Here is a 15,225-nt window from a genome sequence, read left to right as displayed (position 1 = left end):
TTTGTACATGATCTTGAGATTTTGTATAATTTGGTGGTGCAATGAGTACACACCAAGTGCTAAGTGTAAGATGAACTGAACATAAGCATGCTGACCCATACAGCATCACTCACAAAATGACACAACGGTCATCTTTATTTGCTCATATTGCCATAATTCCATTCATTACAAGTGTGTAGATTCATAATAAATAAGCACCTTCAAATCTTAATCAAAGACTATAAATATTTCACCTAAGTTTACGTTTGAGGAGAATATAAACAATAGACTCTTGTCTAACTAAATCAGTCCAAGTCTTCCAGAACACCACCTTGTAAACGTAAGCATAGGAACAGCACACGAAAGGGGTCATCAGATAACATTAGTCACGTGATTCTTGTATGAAATGCAAAAAGAACACAAAAAATACAGTCACATTGCCTTGAAACGAATACACATTGTCACAATATTAAAACACGATTATAGGGGACTTCAGGAACCAGATCATGTTTCGTGTTCAGGCCTCCAGACATGTTTAAACAGTAGCAACAGTTTCTAGCAACAGTTTCACCACATGCAACGCTCGCATAAGAATTATCTGGGGGAATGTATATAATTGTTATGCGTTCAAATCTATATCAATGTTTTGATAATGAATTCACACTCAATTTACAGAGCTGGCTTGATCAACAGCACATTACATTCACTGAAGCATACAGTACATTCTGTTTCAACAACGTTCATTCAATGAACTATTGGCACCTTACTGCAAGTAACTCTGGGGATAGTAGTGATAAATTAAGGTTGAGCAATACATGAACCATTTGGACAAGCACACACCGTTTTCTTTTTTAAATTCTAAAAGTCCCTGAAGGCACAGCCGGTATACCTTTGAATGGTTTCTTTGAGGGCAGTGGTCAGCTTCATGTGCCCCAAACCGTCATGGCGGCTTCAACACGGGACCTTATAAGCAGAGTATTTGGTATGGTTGTATTTGCACATTGTGTACTGTAGTAGGCAGCATATGACTAACAAAGCCGTGATTATTGTACAGTCATAATGATAGTAGTTGACCCCTTTTGTTTTACATTAAAGGTATACGGACAGAGTTGACCAGAGTAAAACCAAGGACCGAGGCTTTGTCACCAGATAGATACTCATGGTAGTCATAGGCACACTTAGAGGCCTGAGGAAAGATAGAGATGCAGCTGCCTGCGTTGGACAACATGCATTACTATTCATTGAGTCTATGTACCTCTTAGTCTCCCTTGCCAGACTCATGGCACTCGGCTGCGGGAAGAGACTATAGAAGTCTATGACCAGGGCTATTAAATGTTGCTGGTCCTTGTTCCCAGAGTCAGGTCTCCCAGAGTGGAGAAGAAGTCCTCCATTTCCCTCTCCAGGAGCCGGTTCCTGTTCTCTGCATCGTGACGGCCTCGGTCTGAGTTGCGGAGCTTGATCTCCAGCATGCGCTGCTTCTTCCTCTCCTGCTCCATCTCCTGCTCCAGGCGCTCCATCTGAGAGCACAGAGCAGCACTCGACTCCTCCAGCCTGCAGGGGGTACATACGTAGGTTGATTTACACAACTGTAGAGCCGGCTCTCCTCAATACCTGCAAGTAACCCGAGTAAGATTGTTGACTGATTTGTAGCCTGCAGACTTACTTTTCGATGATGGTCTCATAGGCCACCTTCTGTTTCCTCAGCTCGTCCTTCAGACCCTCCACCAGGCTGGTAAGTACTTTGGAGCCTCCGTCAAGGTCTTCCGGCATCAAGATGGACGGCACCAATATATTGGCTATGGTGTTCCCATTGTCACTGCAGCCTGCACTGCTAACACACAGCTCCATGGCTTCACTACTGTCATGTTCTTGCTCTGAGACCCTATCTCCAACTCTCTCCTCCTCCCGGCCTCCCATCTGGCCCTGGTGCTGGGGTAAGGCTAGCTCCTGCCACTGGCACTCCCCTGGACCCTTCCCGTTACCACAGTTAGGCCCTGAGGGCTCGCTGCCTGAGTCAGGTGCGGCAATTTCACAGGAGGAGGTGGACCATGGCGTGCTGGCTACGCTAGGGACACTGCCCATGCTGGAGGAAGAGGTGACGTTGTCATAGGTGGACAGTCTCTGGGAAGAGCTGGTGGAGTCCCTGACACGCTCCCCCGAGGCGGTGCGCCTGTGGCTCCTCAGAGAGGACAGCCCGTTCATCAGCCAGTTTCCACTATAGGACGGGCCCACGTCAGCCGCGCAAACAGCCGGCTTGGCCTGAGGAGGGGGCCGCGGCGTGGAGGAGCCCTTGAAGGAGTACTTCCAGGAGGGAACATTCTTGGTCTGCTTGCTGGGGCTGACCACCGTCTCCCCCTTCCCTGAAGGAGCGAGTCTGAGTGGAGGGGTGGTGGCGGCACAGAGTTTAGCATCCAGAGAAGAGGCGCTGCTGCAGGCGAGGTCCTCATTGGGGTTGGTGGGACAGCTCTGGAGGTCCTCCTCAGAAATCCAGCCACCGATGCTGTGCTGCTGGAGCTGTTGGCCTTGGAGGGTCACCTCTGACTGGGGAACAGGGACCTCCAGTTCCCCCCTCCCCGAATACAGACGTTTATGCTCACTGATCAGTACGGTCATGAGGCTCTGGACTAGGGAGGTCCCTTTACAGGAAACAATAAAAAGGTATAAGGAACCATACTGTACAATACTGTTCTACTTTGGATTAGTATATGTTTTGTGAACCGGACATAGAGTAGATGAGTCATGAATAGATAGCATGCAATAGTAAAGTGTTTCGGTTCTCTACTTTCCATAAACTGATGTACCGTATCTACTCTGCATCCTACTTCCCAACCATTTGAATGAAAAAATATCAGGAAAGTCTCAGATGATTAATACAGTGCCTGTTAACATCAGTAGGATATAAAATGAATGAGTGTTCGTACCTTCCATAATTACCACTGGGTCCTCCATTTTAGGCCGGAGGATGTTTGGTCCAAATACAGTGGCCAGGTTCTGTACACTCATCTTGTTTTTGATTGCGTGAGACTGGACCTCATCAAGAAACCTTTAAAGAAAGGCACGGCACAGCGGAACATAATTAGAAAGATATGAAAATGTGACTGTGATAAAACAAGATAACTGTGATCTTCTAAGGACGGGAGTTGGATGTTTGTCGACATACTTGCATATGTACTTCAGGAGATTGTAGTTGGCTGGAGGAAGATTGCTCACTTGCTTTCCCAGCTCTTGTACACCCTAAGAAGATAAGACGAGAACCTGAGAATGACATACAGTATCTCAACAGCTCATGTTTCTTCACACAGACATAATGTACTTGAACACTGTTTTTTATCCAATGACAGAGCAGTTTGGCTCTTTGGCTTCAGTCATAGTGTGAGTACTAACATGACAAGAACTAGTGTAGAGAAGTGTTTCTTACCACCTCCGCGTCTTTGGCCAGCAGCTGAGCACAGGCGAGGAAGTCCTCATACTTGGAGAAAGGGACGACAGGCTCAGGCAGTTCACGGAGGTAGAGCTTCAGCAGGGACGCCACCGTGTGGACGTCAGTGTTACTGCAACGGGGCACGAAATGGTTAAAGTTGCCTTACTAACTATGAATAACAATATCCAAATGCTAAAGTCCTAGTGGCCTACAGTATTGTAGTGGAAGGATTTAGCGTAGGATATACAGTATGGAGGCGTACTGTGTATACACTATCACAGCTATCGTCAATAATTGACCACCACTACCTCTACCACCACTTCTACTTTCGGCTGAACGAATCAGCATTTATTTTGTATTCAATAACAGGAAATGTAGATGACCTTTCATCTACCTGTCAAATAGAGGCTTATCCCCACAGTCAAAGGCTTCCTGTAGATCCTTTACCAGGTTAGTCTGCCCTGACATCCGAAAGAGACCCTCCTCATCCAGACCTCGTTCCCTTATGAAGTCCACACACTGCTCCACCAGAAGAGGTGCCAGGCGATGGCCAAATTTCTTTTCATACTGGACTGTGTCCTCTAAACTCTGGCCAAATATCCCTGCAGGCAAGAAAAACGTTTTACATACTCTATTTCAGTATTAAATATTGTTTGTCATTCATTACCATAATAAAATGCCAAACCAATGGAAAGTTATGTTCAGGAATACCAAAATGGAGCATCTCAACATTCAGTAGTTGGATGAACAAGTCAACACAAAATGCAAATCAAAATATAGCTGCGAGCAGCAATGAATGGGGTTCACAGGATGACAGAAAGGAGATCAGTTGGATAACAAAGCAAGCACTCTATCATGTGGGAACTTTGTTCCTTTATGTGCAATAAGTGAAAGCATTACCATGTTTATCTCTCAAAACCACAAAGATGACGCAAGTGAAGTTTAGTCTAGTGTTGTATCTTTGAATTCAGCAGGTACATCTTCTTAAAGTTATTACTTAATTTATTGAGTTTATAAACCAATTCTGGTGGTTTATGTTAAGATTTGGGAAATGTTTTCAACGTTCAACCTTTCAACGTTCAAAATGTTGTATCAAGACTGGCCCAAATATTGTTTATTAATAACTTTTCATGTTCAAAACTGTGTACTCTTCTCAAACAATAGTATTATATTCGTTCACTGTAATAGCTACTGTAAATTGGACAGTGCAGTTAGATTAACAAGAATTTCAATATCAGATATGTCTATGTCCTGGGAAATTTTCTTGTTACTTACAACCTCATGCTAATCGTATTAGCTTACGTTAGCTCAACAGTCCTGTGGAAAGGACACCAATCCCGTAGAAGTTGAGTATCGACGCATAGCGAATCGAAGGAGTTGGAGGTTCATTTAAAAACTCTAGTCTGCTCTCCACTTTGTGGAGGAATTGAGGTACACCTACCGTATATAATCTTGCTGTTATCAGCAATTTCTTGTATATCCTCCCAATGTAGGTCCTCTTGACATTAATTAGATATGGGCTAAAGAAGTTCTCTTCAGCATTGCATGCTCCTTCCAAAATGTAATGTAAGAAGCCACAAGTAGCCTACTGACTACACAGGAGGTTGGTGGCACCTTGGGGAGGACGGGCTCGTGGTAAAGGCTGGAGCGGAATCCGTGGAAAGGAATAAACACATCAAACACATGGTTGGATGCCATTCCATTTGCTCAGCCATTCCAGACATTATTATGAGCTGTCCTTCCCTAAGCAGCCTCCACTGACTGACTACAATAGTGTGCCTCCCATCCAGTTCCAGTGTCGGATAGGTTCAAAGTTACGGCTACACTCTAAAAACAAAAGGTTCCTGGAGATTCCTTTAGATGTTCTTCAAATTGAAACTGTGGAGGAACCCCTATAAGTTCTTCAAAGCACCCCCTTTTAATGGATCCTCAAAGAACCTTTGGGGTTCATTTTTGAGCTACCCCCCCCTCCCATGTAATTATTATTATTATTAATAATAGCAATACGCATAACAATTACATCAATAACACAATATGTTAGTTCTCAGTGTTTATTAAGATTTTAGTGGCGAAGCAGAATTTTAAAAATCCAAATATGTTGTAAACTCCCAGCAGAACCCCAAGTCCAATGGGTATATCCTCTGGCGTGTTGATGTTCTGCGTATCCACAGCCAGTTTCAATGCCAAGAACCCTAAGGTTCTTCAAAAAAAACATTGAGGACCTTAGAACAACCCTCATTTTTAGAATGTATTATATGAAAGCATGGATGTCAGTTAGACATGCTGTGATCCTTCTATTTTGAACATCCTCTGCGTGATGTAATATCTGGATATCCAGCTGCCTCCACACACCCTAGCCTATATTTCATGAAGTGCTTTGAGAGGCTGGTTATGGCACACATCAACTCCATCATCCCAGACACCCTAGACCCACTCCAATTTTCATACCGCCCCAACAGATCTATAGACGACCCAATCTGAATTGCACTCCACACTGCCCTCACACAACTAGATAAGAGCAACAACTACGTGAGAATGCTGTTCATTGACTGAAGCTCAACGTTCAACACCATTATCACCTCCAAGCTCGTCACCAAGCTTAGCACCCTGGGACTGAACATCTTCTTCTGCAACTGGACCCTGGACTTCCTGAAGGGAACATCACCTCGGTCACACTGACTCTCAACACAGGGGTGTGTGCTTAGTCCCCTCCTGTACTCCCTATGTATCCACGACTCCAACACCATCATTAAGTTTGCTGATGACACCATGGCGGTAGGCCTGATCACCAGCGACGATGAGACAGCCTACAGGGAGGAGGTCAGTGACCTGGCACTGTGTTGCCAGAACAACAACCTCTCCCTCAATGTAGGTAAGACCAAGGAGCTGATCGTGGACTACAGAAAACAGGGGGGAGCACGCCCCCATCCACATCGATGAGGCTGCAGTGGATCGGGTTGAAGCTTCAAGTTCCTCGGTGTCCAAATCACTAAGGACTTAAAATGTTACACACACACGCGCACATTTGTGGAGAAGGCGCAACAACGCCTCTTCCCCTCAGGAGGTTCGAAAAAGATTTGGCATGGCCCCTCAAATCCTCAAAAAGTTCTACAGCTGTACCATTGAGAGTATCTTGACTGGCTGCATCACGGCTTGGTATGGCAATAGCACCACCCTTGATCGCATGGCGCTACAGAGAGGGTGGGGACAGCACAGTATATCACTGGGGCTGAGCTCCTTGCCATCCAGGACCTCTATATCAGGCGATATGAAAGGAAGGCCAGTAAATCATTTAAGACTCCAGCCACGCAAAGACTGTTCTCTCTGCTTCTGCGTGACAAGCGGTACCGCTGGACCAAGTCTGGCACCAACAGGATCCTGAACAGCTTCTATCCCCAAGCCATAAGACTGCTAAATAGCTAACGAAATAGCTCACTAAATAGCTAACTAAACTGGCTACACGGACTATCTGAGTAGACCGTTGTATTTTTACTTGATTAAACATGTTGCACTGTCTCTATGCACACTCACAGGACCCTACACACTCACATACTGTACATGGACACTCCAACACACACACACACACAAAAACACTCACTCCCATCATTTGATCACACACACATAATATGCACATGCATTTTTACTGATTCTACATACACCCACTCAATCATCACGCTGCTGCTACGTTGCTTATCATATATCCTGATGCCTGGTCACCTTACCCCTTTACATGTCTACCTCGATCACTCCAGTATCCCTGCACATTGTAAATATGGTACTGAAACCGACCCTGTATATACTACGCTTTCTTACTTTCTCGTGTTTTTGTTCTACCTTGTTATTCTTAGTATTACATTGTTATTGATTACTGCATTATTGGGTTTAGAGCTTTCCAGGAAGACATTTCACTGTACCTGCGCACGTGATATTAAAACTTGAATCTTCTGCATACACGTCAAATACAGTAGCCTACAGTAGACCAGCCTTTCAGTGCTCGGAGATGAACAGAGTGTAATGACACACTAGTCAGGAAATAAAGACTCTGAAAGGACCTGTTCAGTCTGTTCTGAACATACTGTACGCCATGCAACGATGTTCTGTCTGTCAAACCTTCTGACCCCTACAGCACATGTCAAAAAAAAATGTTTGAGTGACATAAAGAACATAATGTGACCCTTGGAAAGAATATGCTTTCACTGAGCATTAGATCAGTTTGTAAATAATTGCATCTAGTAATGTAAGTCTGGGTGCAGCGGTTTTCCTTCTAGCCTGGTAAAACCAGACTGAACACTGCGAAACAACGGTGAAACATAGCAAAATCACTTTGAGTGCCAGCCTAGCTTACCTCCTCCAAAGGGTGCCCAGATGACCCGTCGTATGGCCTTGACCCAGTCATCCATGTCACTCTGGGAGTTGGCCAAGAGCAGAATGGCCTCATGACTGATAGTAGCTCGGTCCTTTTCTCCTCCTGTACCACCTGAGAGAGAGAAAGAGAGAGAGAGAGAGAGAGAGAGAGAGAGAGAGAGAGAGAGAGAGAGAGAGAGAGAGAGAGAGAGAGAGAGAGATGAGTCGAATGCATCTTTGAAAGTTAATAGGTTGGCAGACTAATCTGGGGGAAAAGTGGTCTGAGGTTAATGGAAGGTTGATGAGTCCAGCTACTTCAATATCCTTTCATGGTTTTTTTTCATACCACAGCTCCACATTGGGAGATGATGTCCTTTAAGAGCCCCATCCCTGTACACGGCTACAATATAATATGTTGTGCATGGACAAGAACACCCAATCAGGTAGGCCCGACTCCTCAAAGATCAAGATTTGTCCAAATAAAAAATTGGATTTTCAGCCAACACGTTAGCCATCAACTACCCTCATATCGGCACTATCACCACTAGATGGTGTAGTTGTTATGTTTAGGATACAGTTACAGCTACATCAAAGGCAGTACACCATGAAGATAGGCTAAAACGGTAGAAACATGCCATTGAGCGTAACGGTCGCCCCGAAGCCAAACTGCACATGTGCGGGGCCGTCAAATCAAAAGGCACTCCTTCGACATAAAGTTGTTTTTGACAAAAATGAAAAAGTGTCCGTTTGTCAGTAGCACGAGGTCGGAGTAATAACATGTTCAACTACTAAAGACACTGGCTCAAATCTAGGTTGTGCCTTTAGATTTGTGGAAAACAAACAACGAGGGAAGAATGTCACTTCTCTCATTGACTTCTCCAACTCAAAACCCTGGCCTGGTCTGTTTGGTCTGCTTCGCAAGCATTCCCAGAAAGCCTAGCGATATTGCACCTCTGGGTTTAGAAACTCTGTGGATACATAAGACTGACCGAACAACCAAATGTAGACTACATGTCTCAATTGATTGACCCTGTAGGATCTGGCAACAAAATGAATGTCTACCATTTATCAGATATAGTAATACACATGTAGATAACAGGTCACCTTTAAGGGATTCATCAGATATTATTCTTTAGGTATGATTTTACAGGGATCCAGTAATCCGTGTAGTGATATCTCTCGCCATGTTAGGACATGCCATTTAGCTTTGGGGAAGGTAAGCCAAATGTAAACAGTGGTGCCATAAAGCTATGTGCCTTTGTCACCCAGCTCAGCAAACTCACACCACTGTGATTATCACTTAGCAGCCCAGTCACATTGGCTGCTTTGGGCTCTGTGTACTCATGTGACCCTTAGATACAGGTTTGCAGTCTACAGTCCAGGCTGAAATGCTTTAGTCATCATTACTTTTATCCTTATTACCATATGCAGTCATCGTATTCAGTCAGTACTTCATATACCTAATAGTATGTTAATGGAGTAGATATAATTCCTGTCTATGCATCCATTGCATATTCCTACTGTATATTCTCGGAATCAGTTGAAACCTCCCTATGCGAGTACATAATAATGCTATATATTGCCTTCATAAAATATTAAATGATGATTTTATCATTTGCCTCTGTCAAGATATACTGTATCTCCCACTTGTCTTCTGCTTCAAAACATCTTACTCATACACCGGACACGCAGAAAGCAATAGCGCTTGGCTGCTGCCATCTGATATGAACTTCAAAACAAACAAAAAAAGATTAAAGGGACTCCAATTGTAGGAGAGAATCACATCATTCACAAAGAAAACAACACCTTCTACTATCTTGTAGCAAACATCTGTATTGGCTACTTTCGGTTCCAAACATAGCACCTTCCATTAACTTGAAAGGTTGAAAGTGTTACAATTGTTACAGGTTCAAAAGCACTTCTTCAAGAAGCTGTTCCTTTATGTGATCTGATAGAAAGATGAAGCTCTTCGGTCCTAGTTCCTGTCATCAATAACAGTGTAAACCAGGTGGATCCCTTCCCGCCAGGCCACCGGGAAAAGAGAGAAATCAAGCGAGTGATAAAGACGCCCTGCTGACGCAGACATAAAGGAGCCTGAACACAGTCAATGCTTCGTCTTCCAGCCCACCGCCAGCAGACTGTCAAAAAGAGAGGAAAATATGAAAAACCTGTCTGAGGAAAGAAAGTGCAAAGATTTCAAATCAAATCAAATGTTATGTGTCACATGAAATGCTTACTTACAAGCCCTTAGCAAACTACGCAGTTTTAAGAAAGAGTCAGAAAATATTTACTAAATACACAAAAGTTTAAAAAAACCTGTATATTAATTTATGTACATATACAGTGGGGAGAACAAGTATTTGATACACTGCCGATTTTGCAGGTTTTCCCACTTACAAGCATGTAGAGGTCTGTCATTTTTATCATAGGTACACTTCAACTGTGAGAGACGGAATCTAAAACAAAAATCCAGAAAATCACATTGTATGATTTTTAAGTAATTCATTTGCATTTTATTGCATGACATAAGTATTTGATACATCAGAAAAGCAGAACTTAATATTTGGTACAGAAACCATTGTTTGCAATTACAGAGATCATACGTTTCCTGTAGTTCTTGACCAGGTTTGTACACACTGCAGCAGGGATTTTGGCCCACTCCTCCATACAGACCTTCTCCAGATCCTTCAGGTTTCGGGGCTGTCGCTGGGCAAGACTTTCAGCTCCCTCCAAAGATTTTCTATTGGGTTCAGTTCTGGAGACTGGCTAGGCCACTCCAGGACCTTGAGATGCTTCTTAATGAGCCCTCCTTAGTTGCCCTGGCTGTGTGTTTCGGGTTGTTATCATGCTGGAAGACCCAGCCCCGACCCATCTTCAATGCTCTTACTGAGGGAAGGAGGTTGTTGGCCAAGATCTCGTGATACATGGCCCCATCCATCCTCCCCTCAATACGGTGCAGTCGTCCTGTCCCCTTTGCAGAAAAGCATCCCCAAAGAATGATGTTTCCACCTCCATGCTTCACGGTTGGGATGGTGTTCTTGGGGTTGTACTCATCCTTCTTCTTCCTCCAAACACGGTGAGTGGAGTTTAGACCAAAAAGCTCTATTTATGTCTCATCAGACCACATGACCTTGTCCCATTCCTCCTCTGGATCATCTAGATGGTCATTGGCAAACTTCAGACGGGCCTGGACATGCGCTGGCTTGAGCAGGGGGACCTCGAGGTGAGATCTAGCATTGAGCCCCAGACCGAGGGTGATTGACCGTCATCTTGAACTTCTTCCAGTTTCTAATAATTGCACCAACAGTTGTTGCCTCCTCACCAAGCTGCTTGCCTATTGTCCAGTAGCCCATCCCAGCCTTGTGCAGGTCTACAATTGTATCCTTGATGTCCTTACACAGCTCTCTGGTCTTGGCCATTGTGGAGAGGTTGGAGTCTGTTTGATTGAGTGTGTGGACAGGTGTCTTTTATACAGGTAACGAGTTCAAACAGGTGCAGTTAATACAGGTAATGAGTGGAGAACAGGAGTGCTTCTTAAAGAAAAACTAACAGGTCTCTGAGAGCTGGAATTCTTACTGGTTGGTAGGCGATCAAATACTTATGTCATGCAATAAAATGCAAATGAATTACTTAAGAATCATACAATGAAGCCTCCCGGGTGGCGCAGTGGTTAAGGGTGCTGTACTGTAGTGCCAGCTGTGCCATCAGAGACTCTGTGTTCGCGCCCAGGTTCTGTCGTAACTGGTCGTGACTGAGAGGTTGGTTTGTGGGGTGATGCACAATTGGCCTTGCATTGTCTGGGTTAGGGAGGGGTTGGCTGGTAGGGATATCCTTGTCTCATCGTGCACCAGTGACTGGTGTAGTGCGTGCTAACCAAGGTTGCCAGGTGCACAGTGTTTCCTCTGACACATTGGTGCGGCTGGCTTCTGGGTTGGATGTGCGCTGTGTTAAGAAGCAGTGCGGCTTGGTTGGGTTGTGTATCGGAGGATGCATGAGTGTCAACCTTCCACTCTCCTGAGCCCGTATGGGAGTTGTAGCGATCAGACAAGATTGTAGCTACTAAACAATTGGGGAGAAAAAGGGGTAAAACTTCAAAACAAAAAACAAACAAATTCATACAATGTCATTTTCTGGATTTTTGTTTTAGATTCCGTCTCTCACAGTTGAAGTGTACCTATGATAAAAATTACAGACCTCTACATGCTTTGTAAGTAGGAAAAACTGCAAAATCAGCAGTGTATCAAATACTTGTTCTCCCTACTATATATATATACACACACACAGGGGGTACCGGTCCTGAGTCAATATGATTTGGAAGCAATTAAGATAATCCAGAGCTCTGGGATTTAATGCAAGTCTCACTCCTACTGAGCACATTAAAGGGCTGATATTTTCATTAGGACTCTTCACGTTCCACAGAAAACTGCAGTGAAGGTCATTTTTGATGATAATGATTCCCTCTGGTCTGTAAATGTCAGACTGCCCACTGTGCTTGTGGATGGATGGATCCTTAGTGGAAGAGAGGGGAGATAAAGGATGAGTTTTACTGTGAAAATATGTTTCTTCTTATCTGGGTGCAGTTGTGTAAAGTACATAAGTAATAAATAGTTTGAAGTACTACTTAAGTATTTTTTGGGGGGTATCTGTACTTTACTATCTGTACTTTACTAATATATATGTATGTTTTAGTTTTACTCCACTACATTCCTAAAGAAAATATGTACTTTGTACTCCATTACATTTTCCCTGACACCCAAAGTACCAGTTACATTTAGAATGCTCAGGCAGGACAGCAATATGGTCAAAATTCACACACATATCAATATAACTCGTTGTCATCAGTGTAGGCTACTGCGGACAGTTTCCATGTGGTTGATACCACACAATTGACTCCATTCCAGCCATTATCATGAGCTGTCCTCTCCTCAGCAACCTTCGCTGGTTGTCATCCCTACCGTGTCTGAACTGGCGGACACACTAAACACAAATACTGAATTTGTAAATTATGTCTGAGTTGGAATGAGCCCCTGCAGTATGACAATTGGGTGATTTTACATCACTGTACATTTCCAAACAGATCGTTTAAGACTTTTGCTCAAGTAGTATTTTACTGGGTGACTTTCCCTTTTACTTGAGTCATTTTCTATTAAGGTATCTATTTTAGTCAAGTATGACAATTGAGTTCTTGCTCCGCCACTGACTGTGTGAACATAGTTAAGTGACTGGGAGGTGCAGACACCTGCAGTTAGTGATAAGCAGCGGTGTTGTGTGTCTTTGTGTGTGTGGCCACTGACAGTGTGAATAATGGTCCAGATGATTGTTCTGAGGATTGGGAATTGATTCACTCCTGCTGACCTTTGACCTTTGTGCAGGGGTGGTTATGAAGTGCAGCACACCTGTTGTGTATAATGTTTCCCAAATAACTGTGTGTAGGGTCACCATGGAGAGGGAACATCACGATAATTCCGGCATATACTATGTTTCTTTTTAAATGGATTATAGTATGTACATTTTGTAATAAAACATGTCCTCTGGAGCAGCTATGATTGGTTGTAGAACATGATATTGTTTTCTACCAACCTTTGTTGGATAATTAGAAAAGCTTGCCCTTCAAAAGAAAGGAAGGACTCTTCACAAAACCTGAATGCAGTACGTCATACAACAACAGAACACCACTACCACTCTAGCTCCCCTACAAAGTAAACCTTTTGTTGTGGTATGGCATACTGGATTATGGACAAAACAAGTGAAATCGACAACAGACAGATGAACATCATTTAGCCCATAGCTGTTCAATATAATTACAGTACATTACATGTACTCAAATGACAATCATTTATAATATAACTCTAAAAAGGTAGCTAGCTTTACCTTGCAGGTGTTCCTGTTTGAGCCTGGTGGGCTTACAGCAGGCCAGCCTCATTCCCATGATTCACTGAGGGGAGCTGGCAGTGCTACAGCTGGGGCATGAATAGGGTACGTGCTGCCCTCCTGGAGGTCGTGTATCCTTATCCACACGCAGGTACTACTGGGCAGGCGGTGCCAGTGAGGCATGCTCAATGCCAGGAAAAACAAGCTCCGAAAACAAGTCCCACTTCTTCGTGTTCTTCATTTATAAATTCTCTCATTCACTCACATTCACTAGCAGTAGTTATCTCTATCCCCTGGTTTCCCTAGGGAGAGGCAGATAGATACCAGAGGAGGAGTGTACGCTAATCTCTCCTTGTGTGCCCTGGCCTTGCTCTCCCTCTCCCTCCCTGGCAGTTTGCTGTGTGTGGAGTGATTAGATGGGCTCCTCTACCCTTCCTTCCCAAACAAACCTCCCCAGTCCACACACACACTCTCTGGAAAACGAACAGACTTTAGCGAATCAATTGGGAAGCCTCTGATTGGCCAGATTTGTGATGGTGATCTATAGTTCACTCCTAGAAAAGAAGGGTTCCAAAAGGGTTATTCGGCTGTCCCCATAGGATAACCCTTTTGGGTTCCAGGCAGAGCTCTTCTGGGTTCTACATGGAACCTATTATGGTTCTACCTGGAACCAAAAAGGGTTCTTCAAAGGGGTATCCTATGGGGGCAGCCAAAGAACCCTTTTAGGTTCTAGATAGCACCTTTTTTTCTAATAGTGTATGAGTCTAAACTGCAATGACCGGTATAGGGACAAAGTCGAGTCGCAGTTCAACGGCTCAGACACGAGACAGACATATGTGGCAGGGTCTACAAGCAATTGCGGACTACAAAAAGAAAACTAGCCACGTCACGTACACTGACATCTTGCTTTCAGACAAACTAAACACCTTCTTTGCCTGCGTTCAGGACAATACAGTGGCCCGCTACCAAGGACTGCGGGCCCTTCTCCGTGGCCAACGTGAGAAAGTCAATTAAATGTGTTAACCCTCACAACGGCATCCTCAGAGCATGCGCAGAACAGCTGGCTGGTGTGTTTATGGACATATTCAATCACTCCCTATCCCTGTCTGCTGTCCCCACATGCTTCAAGATGGCCACCATTGTTCCTGTACCCAAGAAGGCTAAGATAACTGAACTAAATGACTATCGCCCCGTAGCACTCACTTCTGTCATTGTGAAGTGCCTTGAGGGACTAGTCAAGGATCGTATCACCTCCACCTCACCTGCTACCCTAGACCCACTTCGGTTTGCATACCACCCCAATAGGTCCACAGACGATGCAATCGGCATCACACTGCACTATCCCATCTGGACAAGGAATACCTATGTAAGAATGCTGTTCATTGACTACAGCTCAGCATTCAACACCATAGTGCCCTCCAAGCTCATCATTAAGCTTGAGGCCCTGTGTCTCAACCCCGCCCTGTGCAATTGGGTCCTGGACTTTCTGACGAGCCGCCCCCAGGTGGTGAAGGTAGGAAACAACATCTCCACTCAACACTGGGGCCCCACAAGGGTGTGTGCTCAGTCCCCTCCTGTACTCCCTGTTCACCCATGACTGCGTGGCCATG

At 44.3% G+C, this 15,225-nt stretch overlaps 1 protein-coding gene across 2 annotated transcripts in view; it reads right to left on the bottom strand.

Moving 5' to 3' along the window:
- Positions 1 to 105: 105 nt before the first annotated feature.
- Positions 106 to 15,225, bottom strand: part of LOC124039985 (rho GTPase-activating protein 22-like) — a 38,902-nt gene continuing 23,782 nt past the window's right edge. Inside the window, exons 1-8 of one of the 2 annotated variants that reach the window (XM_046356631.1) lie at positions 13,616 to 13,984; positions 7,746 to 7,877; positions 3,795 to 4,002; positions 3,398 to 3,530; positions 3,140 to 3,213; positions 2,901 to 3,022; positions 1,643 to 2,615; positions 106 to 1,530 (exon numbers count right to left, since the gene is read on the bottom strand). In XM_046356631.1, coding sequence (XP_046212587.1) covers positions 1,308 to 1,530; positions 1,643 to 2,615; positions 2,901 to 3,022; positions 3,140 to 3,213; positions 3,398 to 3,530; positions 3,795 to 4,002; positions 7,746 to 7,877; positions 13,616 to 13,673 — 1,923 coding nt within the window. In that variant the 5' untranslated portion in view covers positions 13,674 to 13,984 and the 3' untranslated portion in view covers positions 106 to 1,307. Of the gene's footprint in view, positions 1,531 to 1,642; positions 2,616 to 2,900; positions 3,023 to 3,139; positions 3,214 to 3,397; positions 3,531 to 3,794; positions 4,003 to 7,745; positions 7,878 to 13,615; positions 13,985 to 15,225 lie in introns of those variants that run through there. The other variant, XM_046356630.1, reaches the window with a different exon arrangement.

This window comes from Oncorhynchus gorbuscha, linkage group LG07 (genome assembly GCF_021184085.1).
Source record: "Oncorhynchus gorbuscha isolate QuinsamMale2020 ecotype Even-year linkage group LG07, OgorEven_v1.0, whole genome shotgun sequence".
Classification (NCBI taxonomy): domain Eukaryota; kingdom Metazoa; phylum Chordata; class Actinopteri; order Salmoniformes; family Salmonidae; genus Oncorhynchus; species Oncorhynchus gorbuscha.
Note: the sequence above shows the minus strand (reverse complement) of the source record. Positions and strands in the feature narration are given on the sequence as shown.